Source organism: Elgaria multicarinata, chromosome 20 (genome assembly GCF_023053635.1).
Source record: "Elgaria multicarinata webbii isolate HBS135686 ecotype San Diego chromosome 20, rElgMul1.1.pri, whole genome shotgun sequence".
Classification (NCBI taxonomy): domain Eukaryota; kingdom Metazoa; phylum Chordata; class Lepidosauria; order Squamata; family Anguidae; genus Elgaria; species Elgaria multicarinata.
Window position 1 is genome coordinate 11,328,690 of NC_086190.1, and position 24,798 is coordinate 11,353,487.

The 24,798-nt window shown below is 44.9% G+C and overlaps 1 protein-coding gene across 1 annotated transcript in view; it reads right to left on the reverse strand.

Annotated features, from left to right (window-relative positions):
• Positions 1 to 24,107, reverse strand: part of SKI (SKI proto-oncogene) — a 190,019-nt gene extending 165,912 nt beyond the window's left edge. The window contains exons 1-2 of the mRNA XM_063145524.1: positions 23,766 to 24,107; positions 22,042 to 23,468 (exon numbers count right to left, since the gene is read on the reverse strand). Coding sequence (XP_063001594.1) covers positions 22,042 to 23,013 — 972 coding nt within the window. The 5' untranslated portion in view covers positions 23,014 to 23,468; positions 23,766 to 24,107. The remainder of the gene's footprint in view (positions 1 to 22,041; positions 23,469 to 23,765) is intronic.
• Positions 24,108 to 24,798: the final 691 nt, after the last annotated feature.

The following is a 24,798-nucleotide window of genomic DNA, read 5'->3' on the forward strand; positions in this document are numbered from 1 at the left end:
AGCAGATATCTGAAGAGAGTTTTTCCTGTTTTGGTGTCAGAGGCTGAATTATATGATGCTTTACCTATCAGTCTTCCAATTAGTATTGCTATAAAAAACCCGTTCTTTCTGTCCTGGGATTGTATCTATATTCTACCAGAAGATCTGCACCACTGCAAATTTCTCTAAACGGTGTAGAAAACCAATAACCCACTCAGGCTAACCCAGAGCAAGACACACTGAACATCAGCTCTGCATATCAGCATTGCAGACACCTGGCCCAAATGAATGGAAACTATGCAATTCTATGGTATAACAAATGAAGAAAAAAGACTGATACACCAAAGTTCTCCATTAGTTCTAAAAAAAAAGAAAATGAAAGCAATATTTTAATTAGAGGCAATTAACAGGCACAATTTACCTCTCCTGCACAGTTTGTAAAAGAGCTTTATGAATGAAGAAACAGAAGCATGAGGGGTCAAATGCACTCACGGGATTTAACAATGTTACTAAAAAAAATCACAGTTTTGATAGTTGAGGGAGGGGGGGAACTTCACAAATTTACAACAAAACTGTCAAGCAATTAAGGCAAGACACTTTGCACATGAACTTTAACTGCTAATTAAAAACCCCTTGCTTAATTGACTGCATTTGCATATCATTCAACTCAAGGCATAAATGGTTTGGATAACACACGCATACTCAACACGCCTCTCTGGATAAAGCAAGACTACAGGTAAAAACAAACAGGAGGCACTGAGTAATAAAAGGCAGATTCCCAAGGGAACGGAAGGTGTTGGCTCTTGTATATTAATAATCTTTTCTTCAACAGCATCAATAATCTCTTTCGCATTACATTCTGAGGAAAACCCTTTCAAAGACTTCTGATGAAGCAAAAACCAAAGGTGAAGCAACACGCCTCACATTTCCTAATTTGTTAGCATGCTCATTTCGCCATCCTTCGCCACCACATCCTCCAACCTGAAAATTCTCCTCTCCCACAGAAGCGGCTTCTTTTTTGGACATGCTCAATCTATGTTTGGAGGGCAGGGGACCACCAACCCAAAAGAAAAATAAACCCTGTGCAATGTAGCCGTTTTACAGCTGGAAACTCATTGATTATGGGTTTATTATTTATTAGATTTATTAGATTTTTATACCACCCAATAGCCGCTTATGGGTTCCTGGTCAACAGCTGGGTGGCCACTGGGTGAACAGAGTGCTAGACTAGATGGGCCCTTGGTCTGATCCAGCATCAGGGCTCTTCTGATGTTAAGATTACATTTGTAACCTTCCCTTCCGCAAAGGAGCTCAGGGCAGTCAAGATGCTGTGAGGTACAGTGTGAGGTAGTTGAGGAACCGGAAGAGAAACCTAGGACGCAATCCTGTGCACGTTAAGACAGAAAGAAGCTTTGGCTATTGGGCGGTTTAGAAATAAAATAAAATAAATACAATGCCCAGCACCCCCACCTCCAACCAGGCTGGGGGAAATACAAGTAAGGTGCAAATGGCCTTTGAAATCCAAGGGATTTGTGGCCTTTATCAGTTTCTAATAAATCAGAGATAGACATCCTGCAAAAAATGCAATGGAGGGGAAAGTCCAAACATCCTTTTGCAACTAAGATTGTAGTGCCTGAATTTCCTTTCCTTTCCCCCCTCCTCCTCCCTCCCAATCCCCTTTCCTTTTGTGTCATGTCTTTTAGATTGTAAGTAGGGTGACCATATGAAAAGGAGGACAGGGCTCCTGTATCTTTAACAGTTGCATAGAAAAGGGAATTTCAGCAGGTGTCATTTGTATATATGGGGAACCTGGTGAAATTCCCTCTTCATCACAACAGTTAAAGGTGCAGGAGCTATACTAGAGAGACGAGATTAAAAGAGGGCAGGGCACCTGCAGCTTTAAATGTTGTGATGAAGAGGGAATTTCACCAGGTTCTCCATATATACAAATGACACTTGCTGAAATTTCCTTTTCTATGCAACTGTTAAAGACACAGGAGCCCTGTCCTCCTTTTCATATGGTCACCCTAATTGTAAGCCTGTGGGCAGGGACTGTCAAGAAATACTTTTGTAAGCCGCCATGAGAGCCTTTTTTGGCTGAATGGCGGCATAAAAATCCTTAAATATATAAATACGCAAATAAATGCTACACACTGGACACCTTATTCAGATCCCCACCCATTCCTGCTGTCTGAAACTCTAGCGCCTAATACCGCCTTTGCGTTTACAGGCTTGTAATGCACATGTAATGGTGGAAGCCAAAGATTCAATTGGCCCTCAAGCAGACAGCGGTTGCACCACTACCACCATTCTGCAAAAAGAAAATTACCACACGACTGAATTGGCTGTTGCACAAATGGCATCACTGGCTCTAATCTTCTCAGCCGGAGCGAAAGCCACATAAAAGGCTGAGATTGCATCTATGGGCTTGATTCAGACTTCATTCCAATGTAAAACAAGAGCAGAACCCTTTGAAGTTGACAGCGTTACGCTATCCTAAAGCCAAAGCTCTTGAGATTGGGGATGGGGTCTGCGGCTTCTCCCACTTTCCTGGAGAAATGAATGAGATGGGTGTTCGTTTAATGCGTTCTGCCCTTTCATCTCCCAACAGGCATTAACTTGCCTTTTCTCCCCATGCTTAAAAACGCTCCAAGTTTTCAGGCGGCTGCCATGTTAAGAGAGGCTGCCCTTGGGAGGCCACAGAGGTAATGATAAAACACAACAACAACAACACCCGGATTCACTCGCCGCAGCTTGTATACAAAGCACAACGTCCCCTTCGCAGCGCATGACTGTCAGTGCGCGCTCCCTTGCTGCCTCCTCCTTTCCATCCCCTATCAATCCAACTGGGACCTCCCTTCCTTCCCGGCTCACAAGAAGCTCATTCAGCAAAAAGGAAGTCCCAGGATGCATTGAGGCCGCGCAGAGCCTGGAAGGGGAAAGAGGAGGGTGAGGCAAAGTTTAAGGCTGCGTCCAAATGAGCAGGAAAAAGGGAGAGAAAGAGACAGCTGAGCTGGTAACGGCAGCAGTTTAAGAGGAGGGATTGTTTGGTGCCAATCTTCTCTATTAAAAACGTGGGGGGGGGGGGGGGCGGCAAAGGAGTTTTCCAAGGAAGCAAATTCTGGTTTGTGACTGACCACAAAATATTTAGCAGCAACCTTTCCAAATGGCAATTGGTGCCAAAAGAGAAACAGGCCTCACGAGGGTCTTCCGTTATAATTAACAGAGCAAATTTGGCAACCGGTTACACGTTGTGGGAAGACTGTCAGAGGAATCCAACGAAGGGGATTTCACCCAATGGCGCCTCGCTGAAAAGCAGCAGTCTGTGCCCCCCTGCTCTCTCTTTAAATCCTTTTAACACACTCACACCTCAACACGCGCACACGGGACGCTGGAAAGCGGGGCCTTTAAAAACCACTCCATCTTCCTCCTCCGGCTAGCTCTGTGACATCACAATGGTCTCCGAGGCAACTAATTGTGATGTCACACAGGATTATGATTTCAGAAGAGTGACCCAAGTAGCTGCAGGTCTCTCCTGAGTAACAAAGGCGCTGTTTTCATGCAAATCTGTCAAACCAATACAGCCACACAAATAGAAGGGGCTCTTTTCAAGGTCTGTGACTGACAAGTATAAGCTATCCCTGAAGAGCCAAGATATATCACACAGCTAAATGTATGAATCTCGCGCCCTCATATACATAGTGCAGCTGGATGAGAGGGCCCAAATCCCCCCAGACGCTTCACGGGGAAACAACACCTCTTGTTGTGTGAAATGCTTCCCCCCTCCTTTTCTTTTTAGATTAACGTTATGTTTGGTTCCATTCATGGATTCTCGGCTATTTAAGCAGGATTGCTTGGCTCTTCGTTATGCAATGCAGAGGCAGAACTGGTATGCTAGTTTACAAATGCATATTTTAAGTTATCACTGGATTCATGTTCAAGGTTTAGAAGATAATGATGAAACTCAAACTACTTAGACGTCATTGGGAAAAGATTGAGGGCTGGGAAGAGAATGCAAAGAGGGCTTCCAAGTGTAATGTTTAAAGAGATCCTAATATATTTTTTTCTGGTGTTGCCATATTGACATAAATGTTTTCATAGTAATGGATGCATAACAACAACAACCAGTTTCCATAAACAAATAGAACTACGCACAATATCATGTGTTCCATCTAGATTCTACAGAGTTGCTACCAACCACTGGTTATGTTAGTAAAAATATAATTTAACAGGGATGTGAAATGTATAGTAACACAGATACTACAAATACTAAAACTAGCTATTAATACTTAAATGTTATTCTCAATTCTTTAATCTGTTGTTTCCTGCCACAACTTGTATCCAAACGAAAGAGGAAAGAGAAGACTTAAGAAGGAAATTGAATGTAAAGCTAAAGTAAGGAATGTTTGGAAGTGCACAGAAATCCCCTTCTTTAAGGTAGAATGTTTTTCCATTGGATTCTATTCTGGCAAAAAGACCAATTATTGAAATACATGCATGGGCAGATTTAAAATTATACAGCTGGAAGAGCAGCTGTGTACATGCCGATTTCTGGGCTTTTCAGCATTCTACCATCACATCAGCCGAGAATTTGATCCATTGTGAAAGTCAAGATGATTTCTCTTGATCTGGCAATACAAAACGAAGAAGAGCCCTGCTGCATCAGACCAAAGGTCTATCTAGTCCAACATTCTGTTCCCACAGTGGCCAACCAAATACCTGTGAGAAGCCCACAAGCCGGACATGAATGCAAGAGTATGCTCCCATTCATGTTCCCATGCAAATGGCCTTCAGAGGCGTGCGGTTGCCACTGAGAGCTTTGCCTTCTATGAATTTGTCCGATCCCCTTTTAAAGTTGTCCAAGTTGTGGTAGCGAATTCCGCAGTTAACTATACATGATGTGAAGGACTTCCTTTTATCTGTCCTGAATCTCTACCGTTCAGCACTATAGTCTGCATTATATAGCAGTGTTAAAACATTTGCATGGACAGGCATGGTTCTCTCTCTCTGACCATTTCCCTGCCCATCCAGAACACATCTTCATTTTGTCCTCTTAAATGGAAGGTCGGCTTTTTAAAAATCCTAGTTAACTGAAGCATGTCTTGAAGAAGAAGAACCAGAGCAAATCTGCATAACATACTCAAGAAGAAACACATGGCATGCACCAGGAAAAGCAAGCCATTGGTAATAGATGCTTAGTATCAATGCTTCTCGGCCTTCATTTTCATTCTTATTAAGAACATAAGAAGTACCATGCTGGATCAGATCGAGGGTCCATCTAGTCCAGCACTCTGTTCACACAGTGGCCAACCAGTTGTCGGCCAGGAATCAACAAAGCAGGACATGGTGCAACAGCACCCTCCCACCCATGTTCCCCAGCAACTGGTGCATATAGGCTTCTGCCTCAGATATTGGAGGTAGCACATAGACATCAGGGCTAGTGAAAAATGGAGATTATGTTTATCTGCATTCACACATGTGCTCTCTTCAAGGTGAGCAAGTTCCCTCCTGCAAATCTCCTCCTAGGACTAAATAATAATAATAATAATAATAATAATAATAATAGTAGTAATAATATATTTCTTACCCGCCTCTCTGATTGGATCGAGGCGGGGAATCATCAAGCATAAAATACATGTCTTAAACTGTTCTGCAATTCATGGAGAAAGACTGTATAAAAAAGAACTGGTATGTAGAAGTCCGGGCGAATAAATTTAATTATTTATTTATTTATTTAAGGATTTTTATGCCGCCATTCAGCCAAAAAAGGCTCTCATGGCGGCTTACAAAAGTATTTCTTGACAGTCCCTGCCCACAGGCTTACAATCTAAAAGACATGACACAAAAGGAAAGGGGATTGGGAGGGAGGAGGAGGAGGGGGGAAAGCAAAGCAAATTCAGGCACTACAATCTTAGTTGGAAAGTTCAGCAGTTACAGGTGACAGCAGGAGGGAGGGGGCTCTCAGCTGGAGCTGGACCCAGGCACGGTGGAGAAGTGCCTGGCTGCTGCTTCCTCCCTCACTGGTGGCCTCTGCAGAGACAGTTGGTAGCAGGAGGGAGGGGGCTCTCAGCTGGAGCTGGACCCAGGCACGGTGGAGAGGTGCCCGGCTGCTGCCAAAGGACTTTTATACCTGCTGCCAAAAAGCTAACAAAGTCACGGCCATCTGAACTACTCTGGGGAACTGTCCCTGCCTACCCTGTTTCAGATGGCAGTGAAACCTGTAGAAGAGCCTCCAAAGTAAGGTGGCACTTATGAATAGCCCTCCCCGCAAAAAAAGTAAAAGACATGCATCACCAAAAAAAGAGAGTGGTGATTGGCATAATTTGTGAACCGCCCAGAGAGCTTCGGCTATGGAGCGGTATATAAACTTAATAAATAAATAAAATAAATACACATTTGTATACGCTCATTTCTATGTATAGATGCATAAATAATAATTGCTGGTTGTTTTATGATGGTTTTAATTTTTATGAACCGCCCAGAGAGCTTCGGCTATTGGGCGGTATAAAAATGAAATGAAATAAATAAATAGAAATGAAATAGAAATAAGTACATTTTCCATACAGTGGAAGACTGTGACCTGTGTTGCCTGCCTGTTCAGCCTATTAACAGTTGATGGGCAGCCGTTAATGTGGTTCACTGTCTTTAAACCAGAAATGGAGAGGACAACCCTTTAAATAGAGGATTGTCCTCTGTTAGAGAGGACACCTGGCCACCCTGCCAAAGAGGAAGAAATCTGGCTGGTTTGTGTAGGAAGGGATGGATATAGTGAACTTTCACAAACTTTCCCCCTCTTCTAGTGTCCATCCCTATATATGATACTTGTGAACAGCATAGTGAAATATTGCAGTGGGTGAGACACAAATGGCCTATAAAGACCCTTTCACCTTCCCACCCAAGGCAGGAAGTGGGCTGGTTCTCCTCCCCACAACTGAAGTGAATTGTTCTAGGGTTTCAGGCTGAGGTCCTTCTCGGAGATTGCTCGAATGGAGGCGGGAAAACTCAAACCTCATAGTATGCGGTTCAACCACATCGATGCAGACTCTCTCAACAAAAGGGCCCGCTTTAGGATGTGGTGACTGAGACTTGAGAATCAAGTAAGGAGAATAGACTTCGAAATGACTGCATGTTCTTAGAACTTGTGGGGAGGGGGAACCACGTATCAACACGGCAATAAAACTCTAGAGACATAGTTAAAAAATTCTATTCTAATATATATGGAGAACTGAAATCCTAATACGTCTGATGTTAAATATCCCATTGACTCCTTGCTACTTGTTAAGCCTATTAATTGAAGGGTTTACCTCAAGGTAATAAACTAGATGGAGAAAATGCTATAAAGTTTGTTTTCCTTATTTAAATATGCAAAGCTGAATAACCTAGATATGAATGAGAGGCACATGGGAAATAATATATTTAAGTACCAAAGAGGCATCTCAAATTCATCCATGTCCATTTTATCTTTCTTAAAGAGTATCTGATGACTTTCAATACATGTAGGAACAACTACCAGGGCCCCCTGGAGTATGCTGAACAAGCCAACAACTTTAAAAGCCCCCAAACAGTGCTATTAAAGAATAATTCATATCACTGAATTTATTATTTCATATCTGAAAGAACCACCCGTCCAGGTAAGACAGCTACGGCCTACTAAAGTTCAGCATACCTAACTCAGTTTTCACATGGGTTGCAGTATAATCCTATACATGTCTACTCAGAAACAGGCCCCACCACGTTCAGTGGGGCTTGCTTCCTAGTAAGTGGATTTGGGGTTGATGTCTTAGTAGTTTTAAGTGCAAAGCTTCTTTTGGCCACATATGCATGGGTTTAAATCCCGTGCCAAGGTCCAGTTGGCACCCGTAACTTATAGAAAAACACCAGACTCTGTTGGCCAACAAAGGAAGAACCTTGCTTCTGAGTTTTCCAGAAGCATTTGGCTTGCCATTATTAGAAGCAGGACACTGGAGAAGATAGACGTTTGGTCCAATCCAGCAGGGCAGTCCTTATGGTAGAATGGGGTGGGGGGGGTGGGGAATAAAAAGTAGTCCTCACATGTGGTTTTAAACTAGCAAGGAACACAGTGTGGACATGTCCATACCATCAGGCTGCAGCAGAAGGAGTGACAGAAAGCAGAGCTGGTGGGGGTCACACAACATGCTAACTCAACATTTGGTTACTGTGTTGTCTGGACACAGCACATTTTCTGCATGGGGGAGGGCTGTTAACCATGCAATGTGGTTTATGTTTCTCAAACAAGCCACCTTGAGAACCCATGGCTTGCTGCTGGGTTGTTCAGGGTGCTCAACAGGCCAGCCTGCATGGTTAGCGAACAACCCAGCGGAAAACGCGCTGTGCACAGACCACATGATAACCCACCCTTCGGAAAACACACTGCATTCAGACAACACGGTTCAACAACAACCCACACTGGGCGAGTTAGCATATTGTGTGAACCCAGAGCTCTACTAAGAGACCAGCAAACTTTGGCTTCTCCCCTCCTTGATGTTTCCACTCCAGCTGGTCATTTTAAGAACTTTGTAACGAAGAATCCTTTTTCCTTTTGTGTCATATCTTTTATATTATAATCCTATTTTTATTAAGTCACTCTGGGAGCTTTTTGGCCAAAAAAACAGGGTAAAAATCCTTCAAATAAATATTTACATCTCCAAGCACTCTTCAGGACATGAAAGGAATCAGCCATTGCCATCTTCTGTAGAAATCAGAATAAAATCAAGACAACCCAAGTGCTTGTATGTACCCAGAGAGCATTATTTATATTTCTATAGCCAAAGTTCTCTGCGGTGTTTTAAAAACATTAAAAACAATATGCAAAATTAAAAACAAAAAACACAGCAGACAGTATACACAGAGACAATATACATCTAAAAACAACTTTAAGCAATCAGCCAAACTGTAAACAAAATCTGGGATCAAGTAACACTCATCACATGCTGCCAATGTTGGTGCCAGGCAGGCCTCATCAGGGAGATCATTCCATAATTGAGGGGCCACCACCGAGAAGGCCCTCTCCCTTGTTGTCATCCTCCGAGCTTCCCTCAGAGTAGGCACCTGGAGGAGGACCTTAGATGTTGAGCGCAGTGTACAGCAGGTCTGTGTCAGGAGAGGTGCTCCATTATGTATTGAGATCCCAAACTCTATAAGTCTTTACAGGTTAAAGGATTGAGCATCAAATGATAGAAAAGATCTCTTTAGCCCGTGACCCTGGAGATCCACTGCCTGTCAGAGCAAACAATACTAAGCTAGATGGAAAGTAACATAAGCAGACCATAGCTCAGTGGTAAAGCATCTGTTTTGGATGCAGAAGGTCCCAGGTATACAAAACGTTGATTGCTCAATCCACAGATCATTGCAACACATACAAACTTGAAATTTTACTATACTATTATACAATACTAGTATAGTATTGTACCATACTACATATGGCTAAAACTACAGAGCTGTAACGTAACATCCATTCCTGAAATTATGGTAAAATGGGTGAACAGCAGACATACAGAAACCTTTAATTACTTTTCAATCACAATCTCTGAATCTTTATAGCATCTCACACCAATAGCATCCAAAAACTTTGCTCTACATCTATTAGCTTTTGCTGCAAATAGTGCAACCCTCTGAATCACATATGGGTTGGTTGAATGTAATAAATAACTCAGTTTTTCCTTAACACCCTTGTATTTCACTTTCTTTGAAACAGGCTCCAAATGACTTTTTCTTATGCCTGTATATAAAGGACAGTCAGAAGGTCCCGGGTTTAATTCCTGGCATCTCCAGGTGGGGCTAGGAAAAAATCCTGCCTGGAGAGTCGCTGCTGCCAGTCAGGGTCAACAATACTCGGCTTAGATGGACCAAAAGTATAAGGCAGCATCTGATGTTCCTAAACATCAGATGTTCCCTTTTCTAAGGCAGCTCCATACTGTATGTTCCTAACAAAGATCAATTCAATGTATTGAATCAATTCATTGTATCAGCCATCCACCAAAAAGAAACTGCCGTTTCCTCATTTTCAGGAAGTTGCCCTAAAGTAGTGTGTGTGTGCAACCTCTTTAAGCCTATGTGCCAATTTTAATGTCAGAGAAGCCCTCAAGGGGCGCAGTCCAGTGATGGACAGGGCCAACCCCCCCTCCCCAAAATACAAGCTTACTTTAGCTAAAAACTTACTGCCAGTAAGTAAACCTTACGAGAGGCATTTCAAACTTTTTAGAATGGAGGAAAAAACATGCAAAAGCTGGTAAACCAGCAAATGACCAGGGGAAATGGGGGTAGGGCTGTGGGCCATGACCCTCTGAGGAGCCACAGGGGTCCAAGTTAGGATCCCATGCAGGGTAGATTTGGCCCAAGGGTCTGAGGATCAATAACCTTGCCCTAAATTCTACAGAACACTTTCTCCCAATTGCCTCATCTGTGTGGCTTTCTGCATTCATTTACTAAGACTGAACCACAGGAAAAGGGGCACTGTTTTTCTTTAAAAACATATGGGGGGGGGCAGGAAAGATATTAAACAGGCTGTAATGTTCAGATAATGTGAAGGTACCAGGGAAAAATATTAATAAATCCCTTCCACCTTGTCCTTCAGATGTTCAATTAAAGATTTAAATAATTTGCGGCTTGCAATGGCAAACACTCCCCCCAAAAGATGATAAAGCTGCTTATAATATATTTCAGTTTAAACCTTGCATAATTTAACAATGGAAAAAAAGCCACCCTAAATTTACACAAGCCCTTTAGGAAGTGAGGATGTTGTTACAGTTTGAGTAACCATTTCAGTGAAGAGAGAGGAAGGAGAGAGAGAGAGAGAAAGAGTACTGAGATCAAAATAAGGAGGTTGGTCTGACACCTTCCTGGGCAGAGCACGGCATTAATAAACCACACAGAAAAATTTCTGAGGTCTGCTCAAGTTGAGAGACGACAGCCACTTCTGGGGCTGAGATGGAGCTCTCTCTAGGCTTCCAAAGTGGCTAACCTGTAATTGAAGCTGCAAGGGTTACTCTCCTGAACCCGTCAGCATACTGGAGCCTCTGTTATACTTAACCCAGACTTCCTAACACTTGATATCCTGTCTGCTATTTCAATGCCCTTACTCAACTGTTTCAGACAGACATTACACAAACTGGCTGGCAAAAAAGGGATTGGGAAACCAAGCAGCAATCCGAGTCCATGACCTTATTCTTTTAACATGATACCATTGACTTGAGCAGAGCTTGACGAACAAAAAAAGGGGGTTAAGGAAAGGTATACAAACGTCTCCTCCCACCAGCTAGTCTTGATCTTACCCATCCATGCAGTGCAACTGGAATCCATGCCAAGACGTAGTCTAGTCACACTGTTTTCTTAGGTTAGTAGCAGCTACTTCTACTATTCCTTAGCGATTATTGATGGATGCCCAGTTTTCACTGACTTGCTTCTAAAGCCGCATTCCACATGCAATGTATTGGCATTTCGGATTTGTACCTTTTGCCATAACGTAGCCATAAAAATATAAACGGCCGCTGATGGTTTTCTTAAAACCACTTGGAAAACTAGCCACCGCTTAGAACATATTTCTGTTTACTGGGCTCAGGTCATGGCAGCAGGGCGGGATATTTGGTGAGGGTAGGTGCTACCGAAGTTTTGTTTTATATTTTAATATAAGCAAAAATGTTCGCAAGCAAAGGTCTACGTTAAAGTTGCAACTCAATTAAATAAATTACAACTGATTAATCCTATGAATTTGAAACAATCTATTGATCAAATTAGCATATGGGTAGAAAATAATGGTGTTTATTTAACTACCGTTGTCATTCCATTCATGGAAAGAGCTTCACAGTCACAGAAGGAGCCTTTCCATTCACAAAGTGACAGTATTGGATTCAGCCCAATATATCTAAAGCAAGGAGCATATTTCTAAAGCAAGAAGCAATCATCACCTTAAAAGAGGCACTTCCTTCCTGTGTATGAGAGAAGGGAGAATGCCTCTTCTAAGACGGTACTTGCTTGGTTTTTTCCAAAGGTTATTAATTTAGGGGACTTGAGTATCCAACGCAGGGTGAACGGAGGGAATCCTCTCCTCCGTGCTCTGTCCACTCTGCAGTTGTCACTAGAAGCTCGATTTTGAGCTTCGGAGTGGGACAGAGGAATATTGAATTTTCCACCCACCCACCCCATTACAACTGGAATCCTCCCCCCTCTATATACTGGAAGGCTTCTTTAAGCCATTTTAATCCAACACAGATGAAAGTGATGTTATGTCTACTAAGGGATGGACAGAGATGGCCTATATGCTGTGGGAGCCAAGGAGCGGGCAGGACAGCCGGTTGGATGGGCTACTTCCAGGAGCAGGAGCAGATTGGTGCAAGAGAAGCTTTGAGCCCAATTGCCTGGTTGAGAAGAGCGGGAAACATGGTTTCCCGCTCTTCTCAACCATGGTTACATGGTTGAGAAGAGCAGGAAATAGCAGGCATGTTCCCTGGTCTTACCAGGAAGTCCAGCACTCATGTAGTCTTGGAGTTGTTTAAGGGAGGGAGATCTTAGCAAGCAAAAGGTGGATTACTCCCATGGCCCAGCTGATAGGGAGCTCTGAAAAGCTCTGCTGGACATTTTGGATCCTTCTTCTATCTTGGTCTGAGACCAACTCTAGGGTCTTCAGAGGTCTCATTCCTAACATACCAAAGTTCTCCAAGGCTTTGCTCTGGATCCAAACACATGGAGCGTCATAGAGGCTATATTGCTTCTACAGACAGATCAGGGAAGTTTTCTGATCTTGTCAGCATTCACAACAATTTTGTAGCATCACCATTATTCCCATTGTTTAGATACATGCATTGAGAGCCCTGGAAAACTATGGATTGGGGAAATTATTCTCTAGGCATTCCACATACAGCCAAATGCACATTTCACAACCTTTCGAAGTGCTCATTACACAGAAGCATCCTCAAAGGTTATCTGAAGGGAGCAGATCACCTTTTGAGCTGTGCGATCACTTCAGCATCAGAACAGGTTTATGATGTGAATGGTGGGGCTTAAATCAATGGTGGAGAAAGATGTGAAATGAACAAATAAGGTGACTTGATCAGAAATGGTGCATAAGACAAACATCCATACTGGGTCATTCCAATATCAGTTTTTTCTTAGGTCAGCCTTGAATTTAGCAACTCACCTGGTAACCATTGGCGACTAAGAATTCCATACAAAACAATGAGTGAGCTCACATAAGACAGATGGATTATTCCATTCTCGCTCTGCCAGGAAGGAAGGAAGGCCTTTTCCTTGGTTGAAGGCTGTTTTTTGCCTGCTAAAACACTAGTAGCCGTCACTTCCACCTCCACCATGGCCAACATGTAAACTCTTTCTAAGAGGTTACTTTAGGGTGGATTCCTGCATTGAGCAGGGGGTTGGACTCGATGGCCTTGTAGGCCCCTTCCAACTCTGCTATTCTATGATTCTATGATTAGCCTCATAGCAGATAGGAGAGGAGGAAAGGTGCAGGCTACTTTTGTGGGCTTCTTTACAAGACCAGTTTATGTTAATGCTAAAAAGAAGAGAAAATGTCACAGTGCAAATGCCCTGAGTTAAGGAACAATTCAGGCCTGGATATCATTCAGATAGTCAACCTTTACCTGGGCTGTACCACTTCAGACTGCAACTGGGAGCAACCTTGTCTGAATGCGCTTTCCAAAAATGTTTTCAAAAATATCTGCACTCGGAAAACCAGTTGTTTAGAGAAGATGCTACCTTCACTGACGTTTTTTGATAGAAATGCAGGGCACAAATCAAATAAATAAATGCCGAGCTATTCAGCTAACACACTCATTTTCTATAAGCAAAGTGCTTTGAATGAAGGAGCGTGCAATAACACAACTAATGTGGTACAGCCCAGACACAATTGGACTATCTCACCAAAAAACTAGGTTTAAAAGATGGATTGCAAACTTTGCATGCAGCCTGTCCTTCTATTACAGCAGTCTAGTCACTGAACTTAAATAGTAATTTATTTCAAGGATATATTTCCCTACTTTCTAGCCAAAACAGCTTATTCAATTATGCATAAAGTAGGCACCCTTATTATAAATAATTTGGGATCTTTATCCTTCTCTATCCTGTTATTACTTTTCATTAAACTTAAATTTCAAGGGTGAGGCATGGGGGGGATTCATAGCAATTAAAAAAACACTTCTCATAGTTCCCCCCTTCAAATAAAAACAAAAAAACCACACACACACACACACACACACACACACACATACACACACACCTGTAGCAATGCTGGTCCCACTACTTTCTAGCCCCCTTGCAAACTGAAGACTATTGTGTGAGCGCTTGCCTGAGGCAGCAGAATGGAATGCAAAGATTACCTGTACAAAGATGGCAATGTTTACTCCTCAAGTTTAGAAAAGCATATAAAAACGCCTTTTTCCCCCCAAAGAAGAAGAGGGGGAAATAGAATCTCAGAAACAACGCCAATAAAGTTTACATACAACTTAGTTAGGATAATGTGGTCCCCATATATTTAAGCAAATATTAGCCAAGGCAAGCTTATGTATTAAGAGGGCTTTCACTAATTGAAAGCCAAATTGATTTCTGTTCCCAAATCTCCTCTGCTAAAATAAATTAGGTCTATTGATTGGAGGGTGGGGGGAGGTTCTCTAGAACCATGCCAGACTGGAACCACAACAGACTCATACTTTTAATTTTTGAGGCAACCCAAGACTTCAAATGGCTTAGCAGCAGAATTGAAGAGGGACCGGGAAAAAAGCATCTAGTCCTACTGTGTGTTCAATGGCAGCAGTGCGCCATAGAGCAGCCAAGCATGTAAGAAGCAGAAAGCACATGTCCTAGCACAGCCTTCCTCAACCTGGGGCGCTCCAGATGTGTTGGACTACAACTCCCAGAATGCCACAGCCAGCTCTGTGGCATTACCTCTGCTGGCTGTGGCATTCTGGGAGATGCAGTCCAACACATCTGGAGCGCCCCAGGTTGAGGAAGGCTGAGGGCACCAGGTTGAAAAAGAGGACTTAGGCAGAGCACTGGAAACAGGAGGTAGGCAAAGGTTTAAGATGATGAGCCAGAACAAAGAAGTGGATAAGGAGACTTAGAGATGGGATAAAGTAACTGACAGGCAGGTTTCACACAACATGCTAACACACCATGGTTTATTGTGTTGCCGGAACCGAGTGCATTTTCTGCAGGATGGGTTAACGTGTTGTCTGGATGCAGTGTGTTTTCCGCAGAGTGGCATGTGTGGTTTATTTTTCCTTGAACAAGCAATCCTATGGAAAACGCACTGCATTCAGACGACATGATAATCTACTGTGTGGAAAAAGCATTGAGTTCGGGCTACACAATACTGTAACCCACCCTGCAGAAAACATGCTGCATTTAGACAACAAGATAAGCCATGGTTCAACAACCACCCACACTGGGTGGGTTAGTGTGATGTGTGAACCCAGCCAGGGAGAGAGACTAGGAAACTAGCGCCATAGAAGCCGGACTAAAGTCTGGCTTTCTTTAGCCAGAGACTCAGGAGTCATCCGTCCAAGCCAGAAGGATCTGAGGGAGGTTGGGGGAGAGAATGCTGCCCTTTCTTCCTCCGTACTGCTACCTACAATAACTCACCACTAGAGGTGCTTCAACCACTCATGAGGTCCATATTATGCAAAAATCAGTCAACCTTGATAGTTTTCCTACATAAGTCTACTATATTCTGCAGGACCAAGACATTTGAGGGTGGTGAGGGTGGTCAGAATAAAATTGTGCAACCACAACCTGGTCACTGCATGCATACCATAAGCTGCACGCACCACCTGTCTATGGCCAATAGCTTTCCAATGAAAAGCTCTAAAACCACTCAGCTGATACATGCCAACAAATGTCCAGTTGAACTTAACTTGCTGACCAATTTGAGTGTATACTCCAGAGCCAGAAATGCCCCCAGGTGGTGTGTACACAGGAAAAAGGTTTCTCTTTAATTTTTACATGGCAACATGCTGCATACAGATGTGTACCCTACACTTCTGTAATGCATGCAGCAGCCCCAAGGTTGTAGTGGTGGCCATGCATGCTCACGGAGGACACAAGAAGTCTGTTTTGCTGCTGCCCGCCGCCATAAACTAGAATCGCAGCCACCACAAAATGCAAAAAGGCCTGAACAGTCTCACAAGATCAATCCAAAGGGCTGCATTACCTCAGCACGAATAGGTTTCCGCTCTTTGATCTCTTCGTGCCATACCTTTCATTGGCTTGAGAGGGATTATAATTATGAAACAGAAACGGGTACCTCCTCAGCTGTGATTGCTTGCATACGATTATCCAGAATGCTCCTCCTACCTCTGAGGACACCGAGCCCTAGGGGAATATTGATGTGGGCGTGTGCAAAAGATAGGCCGGGCCGGCCGTCATTTCCTCTTTCCTTCCATTAACTGAGGACCACTTCACAGATGACGTTTTTCCACCCAGGTGCAAGAAAAATGTGGACATCTCTGAGCTCGACCCATGTGAAAAGATTATGCATGCACTGGAAAGCTATAGTGGGCAGCGAGTTCCCAATGAGAAATAATCCACAGGGAAACAGTCAGATGTGTGATCTTCACACATGACATCTACCTGGGTTCTCCCGCCACCTTCCACACCCACGTAGGGAAAAATACACCTTGTGAAAAGGGCAGTCATAATTTTAGAAAGCTTTACTAAGCATGCACACTGCGTGACGTGCGAAAAGAAGGAGGCAAGGAGACTGTCAAGCTGATCGCGGGCGGCATTCCCAATGGGGACCCGTATCAAGTGATGGGATTCCGATACTACATGGGCTACCAAGAGACAAGCAGCTGTAAGGCCCCTTCTGAACACTCAGCAGCAACATGTGCAGGAAAGTAGGCACATATTAGAACGACTGATGGGAAATGAAGAACAGGCCTTGTTTTCACACGTACAGTTGAAAACGGTGGAAAGCAGTCAAATCCCTCTATGTATTTTTTTAAAAAAAAATTCTAAGTCTGTGTCACAGGAAGGTGAGAAAAGCTGAGAAGAGGAGGTGGGGAGGGGGGAGGGCGCAAGGAAACTGAACAATACATTTCTAGGGGCTGGGGAAGCTAAAGAACAAAGTCCAGAAGGGCTTTAGGAGGTCTGAAGAAGTCCACGTAGCAATGATTAAGCCCAAGGAAAGCAAACAAAACGCTAGGAGAAACTGAACGCTAGGAGAAACTGGGAAGAACTAAAAGCAGTTGACTCTCCTTCCCCTCTAGCGCCTGCTGTATGCATGGAAGAGTTCCAGGCATCTTTTGAACACATGCCGACATATACCCATATTGTGAATGCAAGAACAGCCTTGCTGAAGAAGACCAAAATTCTATCTGGCCCAGCATTTTCTTGGCAAGCCAAATGCCTCTAGGAAGCTTGCAAGCAACGAATAAAAGCAAAGGCGGGAAACCTGTATCCTCCAAATGTTGTTGGACTGCAACAACCATCATCCCTGACCATGCTGGCCGGGGCTGTTGGGAGTTATGAGTCTAACAACATCTGGAGGGCCATAGGTTCCCTACCCCTGGCGTAAGGACAAGAGCTGCCCCTGCACATTAATTTTTGGATTAAGCAGACTGCCTCCAGCAGTCACGGAGATCCACTGCGGGAAGCGTCTCCCACCAACTCAAAGAGACATTATCTCCAAGTCCACTTCAAAGCCCTATGAAGAGAGACTGAAAGAACTGGGCATGTTTAGCCTGGAGCAGAGAAGATTGAGGAGAGACATGAGAGCACTCTTCAAATACTTAAAAGGCTGTCACACAGAGGAGGGCCAGGATCTCTTCTCGATCCTCCCAGAGTGCAGGACACGGAATAACGGGCTCAAGTTAAAGGAAGCCAGATTCCAGCTGGACATCAGGAAAAACGTCCTGACTATTAGAGCAGTATGACAATGGAATCAGTTACCTAGGGAGGTTGTGGGCTCTCCCACACTAGAGACCTTCAAGAGGCAGCTGGAAAACCATCTGTCAGGGATGCTTTAGGGTGGATTCCTGCATTGAGCAGGGGGTTGGACTCGATGGCATTGTAGGCCCCTTTCAACTCTGCTATTCTATGATTCATGGAAGCACCACCGTCCACCACAGCCATACTGCAGCATCACACAAATACACCTCATGCCCTCCACCAGGACCTAATTCTCACAGATCCAGTACACAGAATAATAATAAAAATAATAACAAGAATGATAAGGATAAACCTATCCTTCTGCACACAAATACATTCCACACTGTTCCCATCCATGAGCTGGGGACATTTCCAAGTAGCAATACAATCATAATCCATCCGCCACCATTTCCTTTCTAGGAAACCCCAAATTTATTTGAATGCTCTTTGCCTCTGGCCACAGTCTACCAACGCTACAGCTGGCTTTTACGCTCAGCATGGTTATTCGCTGCAATACAAAACCACCTCAACATAGGGTTCCGGGTTGGCTATGTCTGATGGAAAGAGAATGGCGGCAAAGCAGCTTTTTGCTTGGGGAGATTCACTGACAAGGTCTCCTCAAGGGTAAAATACAAGGTTCTGTAGTCAAATTCAGAGCTTTGAAACTTAGTCCAACTGCATTCAAGAGGCAGCTGGACAACCATCTGTCAGGGATGCTTTAGGGTGGATTCCTGCATTGAGCAGGGGGTTGGACTCGATGGCCTTGTAGGTCCCTTCCAACTCTGCTATTCTATGATTCTACACAGGAAGTCCTGGGACACAGATATGCATAAATTGAGCCTTCTGCCTCACCAGTAATTCTGGAAAAGCAAAGCAAATGCTACTTGTTTCAGTCTCACTGAGGATATTTCAAGCAACATTCTTTGACTCAGAGGAATTGATTCCACAAAAAGGAGACCCACAAGCTGCAGCATCCCCCCCTCGCCCCACAACACAAGTATTTCCTTCTCTCCCAGCTCAATGAAATGGACACTCCCCACTTTTCCTGTTCAAATCCAGTCTTCCTATATTTGACCTCTCCTATGCCCACTCAGTTGCTTTTAGCTGACCAGCTTAAAGCTTAATATGATTCCAAGTCTCACACCAAATCTGGCCTAATTCAGAGGTGGGCAGACTTCAGGCTTGCAGGAGCTACTCTGTTCTTTACTAGAACCCCGAGATCTACCAACTGGAGCCTGGTGCAAAAGACACACAGTTCACAGTCCTTCCTCATAAAAACTCCACTCCTTGTTACCCACATTCTTTCTTCATTCATTTTAGCAGAATAATTTAGGGTTGGTGGAGGGGCAGTGAGTAATTTTGTTGCTACTGTTGTTAAATAATTTGGAGTCAGAAATCTTTGCAGGATCACCTAGAGATCAACCAGTAGTTCTTCATTCTGCCCATCATTGTACCATCTGATAGATGCTACTTTGGTTTTAAATAATGGCAGGCTAGCCATACATCTACACACACACACCCTGAAAACGACTCCACCAGACTCGAAATGAGTTTGAGAATGTCCATGTCAGCTACTAAATTCTTTCACAAATCAAAAGCTTTTAAAAAACGGAATCAAAATGGTAACTGAAAACCATAAAAATGAAAGGAACCAGTTACAAATAAGCAACTATGATATCAATGGTTCTAAATAATATTCTACCAAATTACTCAAGGATTTGGACTCAGAAAGGTTCCTTGTTTGTGTTGCCCAGAATGGAGAACTCGCCTTCAAAAAGATGTCCAACTTTTTTTAAAAAAAATGCATCCAACATTTTTCACTCCTCCTCCTCTTTCCATTCATAAGCATAAAGACAGACAGCCCCCAAACTGCTACTTTTAGCGCATGATTAGGCGAAGATAGACAAGCCATTAAGAACACGTCTCTCTGACTATGAGAGATAATGTGGGTCTTTACACCCTGGTGTTCCTACAATAGCTCTTACACTGAATGCTCTGGGGGAGGGGAAATGGAGGCCAAAGCAAGAACTGGTTCCTCTACTTTAAAAGTGGAAATAGGAGAATAGCTAGAAGTGGGAAGTAATGAGCCAATTTAATTTGGCTTCCCAAAGCTAGGTGAGTTGTTTTTGTTTAGGTTGTGTATTTGTGGTGTGCCAGTGTGCGTGTGGGTATGTGCACATTTTCTCCAAAATAGGTGTGTGGGAGTTTAACGAGAAAAAGGCTTAACTGAACATTCCCTAATAAGCATTAAACGATTCTCCTCTGATACCCTGTAAATTCCCATGATTCAAAGTCTATCAAAGGATTTTGGGCAGTGAAGTACAGTTTTCTGTTTTGCTCCATCTTGCTGTTTTTTGGGGGGGAGGGGATAAAAAAGGGGGTGGGGATTGCTTACCAATTACACCCACCAACTAGTCAGACATCCTGACCATAGGCAAGTTTTTCAAGAGGCCCACAACTTTTCTACCTCATTGCCCAGGACTAGTGCCAAGGCAGGCCCACTTCCCCGTTTCCCCCAACCACCAACCCTAGGGATTCTGGGAACTGAAAACTCCTGCAGATTAAATAAAGAGTATCTTGTACCAATGTACTTTCTAGCAGACTCCACAATTGCCTGGCATACTTTAAAGGTTGCTGTAACAGCTTGCCCCGAGACACATTGATTTCCTGAGTGTATATATAACCCATACACAAGAACGACTTTCGGGGAGAGATGGGAGGGTTAGAGTTCGAGCCAGACAGTACTGGGCACCCAAAATACACAATCTAGTCTGTACACATCTACTAGACGCCAACAGTATTTACAAGTACACTGAATTAGTACAGTCTAAAGTCAATCCGGTTGTGTGTTTATTTCTTTCCCCTTCTAGCGCAGAAGCTTTTGAGATTATTTAGTTTGCATTTCCCTCATATTTGTGAAATTTTAGAGAGAAGCCTGGGGTTTCTGAAAATTAGCATGCTATTAAAAATAGCCCAAAACAACAAGGCAGGCACAATTTAAGCTTTTGCTACAAGAAAAAATGTATGTAGGAATGGTTGATGTGCTAGCTTCTATCTCCACCCCCACCCCAAAGGGAGTGAGGTTAATACGATATCTTTAATGGATCCAACATTGCTGGTGCAGACAAATTCTAGAAGAGAACACTGGTAGTCTGTAGCAGTAAAAGCAACACACACACACATACAAAAAAACAACAACCCAGGAAAGACCAAACGATTTATTCCAAAAATTTAGTCTGTTGCCAAAAACGAAAAGGGGGGGGGGAGAAAAGACAAAGCACTCTGTGTGGGGCACTTAAAAAAACAATACAAAAAAACCAGCACAATACTGTACTATTTTTTACCCAGTAGCAAGGCCAACTGAGTTATTTGCTGCCTATGATTCTATTCCTAAACATCCTTTTTTGCTCAGCAAATCTCACTCAACTCAACGGGGCTCACTTTCGGGTTACCACACCCAGAGTCCTGCCTCAACTAGGTTATGGCAGTGTGGGTTTTAGCAGGGTATGGGCATCCCTGGAGCAAGTTTTTGAGTTCCTCACAGAAAGCACCGCTCCTGCCAGAATTAAGAGCTCTGTGCAATCCTTACAGCTGCACACTTGTCGGGCAGTTAAGCCCCCTTATATCCTGAGCACCTTCCAAGTGAACATCAGTGCATCTGGCTTCACATCTTCCTATCCCAGACAATTAACTGCATTTTTTAAAAAAACCACTTATCACCTGAAACCTGTGGTAGGAACCCAAAAGGAAGTTAAATATGTCCAATTCCACAAAGAGGTGTGTGTGTGTGTGTGTGTGTGAGAGAGAGAGAGAGAGAGAGAGAGGCGGAGAACAGCGCTGAGGCTAACCTCAGGCAATAACCACTTTTTGAAAAAGAAATAATAATTGGTTGACTGTGTGCCTGTAAGCTATGCAACCTCCATTGGGAGGAAGCAAGTCTCATTGGATGTGCTTGACAGATCCGACAGGTACATGCCACATTACTGGGTTACACCGTTTTAAGGCTGCAGCCCTCATCCTCATCACCCGGGGTGGTGCATCTTCCTTTTGTTTTGAAGAGCACCCCCCTGCCCAGTTTAAGAGGCCATCCCAACCTACTAGGGATCTCTGCCGGGAGTGAAGAGCCGCCACCCACCACCTCCCTCTCCTCCTCGCCCCTCAACTCACCCTGGGCGCTTTCCTCTTGTATCTGCTGCTGTAGTCGAACTTCTCCTTCATGTCGTCCAAGCACTGGCCCAGCCTGGCTTTCTCTTCCTTGCCGGCGTAATCCTGGCTGAGGAGGATGTAGACTCGCCAGTTGGCCGAGTCGAAGCCCCAGTGGCAAGTCCGGTTCTCCAGGGACTTGTGCGAGTGGATGACGAACTTGTGCGGCGGGTACATGAGCCGGCAGTCGAGGCATTGGATGCAGGCGGCGCCGGGGCTGCTGTACAGCTCGGGCACCAGCAGCCCTTTGCATTTGCCGAAGCACTCGTGGTAGACCTTGAAGCTGCGCTCGGTCAGCTCCAGCTCCAGGGGCCCGGCGTGGTGGGGCCCGCCGGCGGCGGCGGCGGCGTACTCCTTCTTGCAGCGGCCGGGCGGGTAGGCGCCCCCGTAGAGCAAGGCGTTGCACAGGCGCTCGGCGTCCGTCTTGGTGATGAGCCCGCAGGAGGGCGCCGAGAAGGGCAGGATGCCCATGACTTTGAGGATCTCCAGCTGGTCGGCCGTGCAGCGCGAGCAGTAGATGTGCAGCTCGTCGCACACGGCGTTGATCTGCTGCAGCGAGAAGTCGCGCAGCACCGAGTTCAGGATCTGCGGCAGGCACAGGCGCTTCTCGCCGCCCACCACGAAGCACGAGATGGTCTCGCCTTCCAGCACCGTCTCGCAGCGCTCCGTCGAGCGGTCCGAGGGCATGAAGAAGGGCCCCGGCATCACCGCCGGCGGCTGGATGGGCGGCAAGTGCAGCACGGGCTCCGCCGAGGAGGAGGAGGAGGAGGACGACGAAGGCTCCTTGCCGTTCTCCCGCTTGTACAGTTCTTGCGCCCAGCGCGCCGAAAAGGCGGCCGGACCACCCAGCGAGCTCATGGAGCTCAGATGAAACTGTTCCAAGGTCTTCTGCAAGCCAGGATGAGGCTGGAAACTGCTCCTGGTTACAGTCTCCATTTTAGGTGCCTTCGCTGCTGTGCCTTTCTTCTTTCCTTGAGGATGATCGCTCCCTTTCTGTCTGCTCGAAAGCCCCTCTCCAACAAGCGTGCCAGAAAATGTTTAAAAAGCCACAAAGATCCAGCAACACCCAGCCTCGATTCAATGTCTCCAAACCTTTTGTGGTTGTTGTTCCCCAAGCGACAAAGCTCCTCTTCTTTTAAAAAATAATAATAATATATGTGTTGCTGTCCACTAAAGACGCAGGGAGGGGAAGCCACCGAATCTCATATTCATATTTTTTAAAAAAAATACAATTTAAAAAAAATCCTCTTGGCTTGGGTTGCGCTTCTTTGGGTCCGCTTTTCCGGACGACCCTCTCTGTAAGTTTAGTGGTGGGGTTCTTTTTCCTTCCCTTATGCGCTGGAGCAAAAGAAGAACCAATCCGGGGGAGGGGGGTGTATCTCCTTCTCTCTCTTCATAAAAATAATAAATAAAAAAAAAAAGGAGGGGAAAGTTATAAAAAGAAAAAGCGCACGGGCTTCTCAAACCAAATCTTCCCCTCCCATTCCCATTCAAGCCTGCAATCTTCCGTTCACACACACACACACGCACACGCACCAGTCTCACACAACAACCCTCCCCTCCCTCCCTCCCTCCCCCCAAATTGCTAATGAATCTGGAACAACAACGTGGACGGGCTTGAAGAGTTAGCAGCACCGGAGGGTGTTGAAAGATGTCCAAGCGGCAGCGTCTGGCGTCGGGGAACTCACCTCCTTTCTGTCCATGTCCACCAAAAAAAAAGAAGTAAGGAAAGGAAAGGGAAGGGGGAAAAAAATGTTGCTCGCTGGAAGTGGGAGAGGAAAGGAAGAAGAAGGGGGGGGGTGATGTAGCGTGAAGCTAGGCTCTCCCCCAAATCAGGAGGCGCCTCCTTCTCGCCTTCTGCTGCTCTCGGGGTCCCCTGCCTTGCGAAAAGGAGTCCTTCCTTGGGAGGGTGGCCTTTCTGCCTCTTCTCCTTTTCAGTATGGGAACTGCAGCCGCACCAGCTCACATCCTCCCAACTCCGCGCTCCAGCCCAGACTGAGGGTGTTTCAAAGCTGAGCTAATGCAGGCTGGCTGGCTGGCTGGCTGTGCACTCCTCCTCCCTCCTCCACCTCTCTGTTTGTTGGTGTCTGCCTCAGCTCTTGAATCCCAGCCAAGAATGTGACCAACTCCCCAGGCTGGGCTCTTCCAGGAACAGGCGCCGCCTCCCCCCGGCTCTGTCCTCCTCCTCCTCCTCCTCCTCCGAGCCGCTCTGCAAAAGGCAAGCGAGCCACACACACACGCACGCGCGCGCGCGCGCGGGCGGGCGCAAACGCACAGGGAGGAGAAGAAGAAAAAGCAGACTGCCGGAAAAAAAGAAAAAGGAAAGCAAGAAAGCAGCAGCTCTGCTCTGCAAAGAACTAGGAGAGGAGAGGGGTAAAGTGTGAGGTTTGTAGACCTCGAGACTGCGGAGAAAAGCGAGCGGGAGGGCGGCTCTGAGCGACTTTGCTCTCCCTTCTTCGCTCCTGAGATTTGGTTTTTCTTAAAAAACGGGCCAAAGTTTTATACAAGAGAATAAAGCGTTTCGTAACGGGAGTTGCATCCAAGGCACGGTGGCTCCATGCGGATGCCCACGCACAAAATCTCCAAATGAAAAATAGTCCAAAAAAAAACACAAGAACATGTATATTGCAGCATGCGTGTCTTAACCATGTATCTGCTGGGCTGCTCATGAAGCTATCTGGACTTTGATGTCAGCATTTATTTATTTATTTATTTATTTAT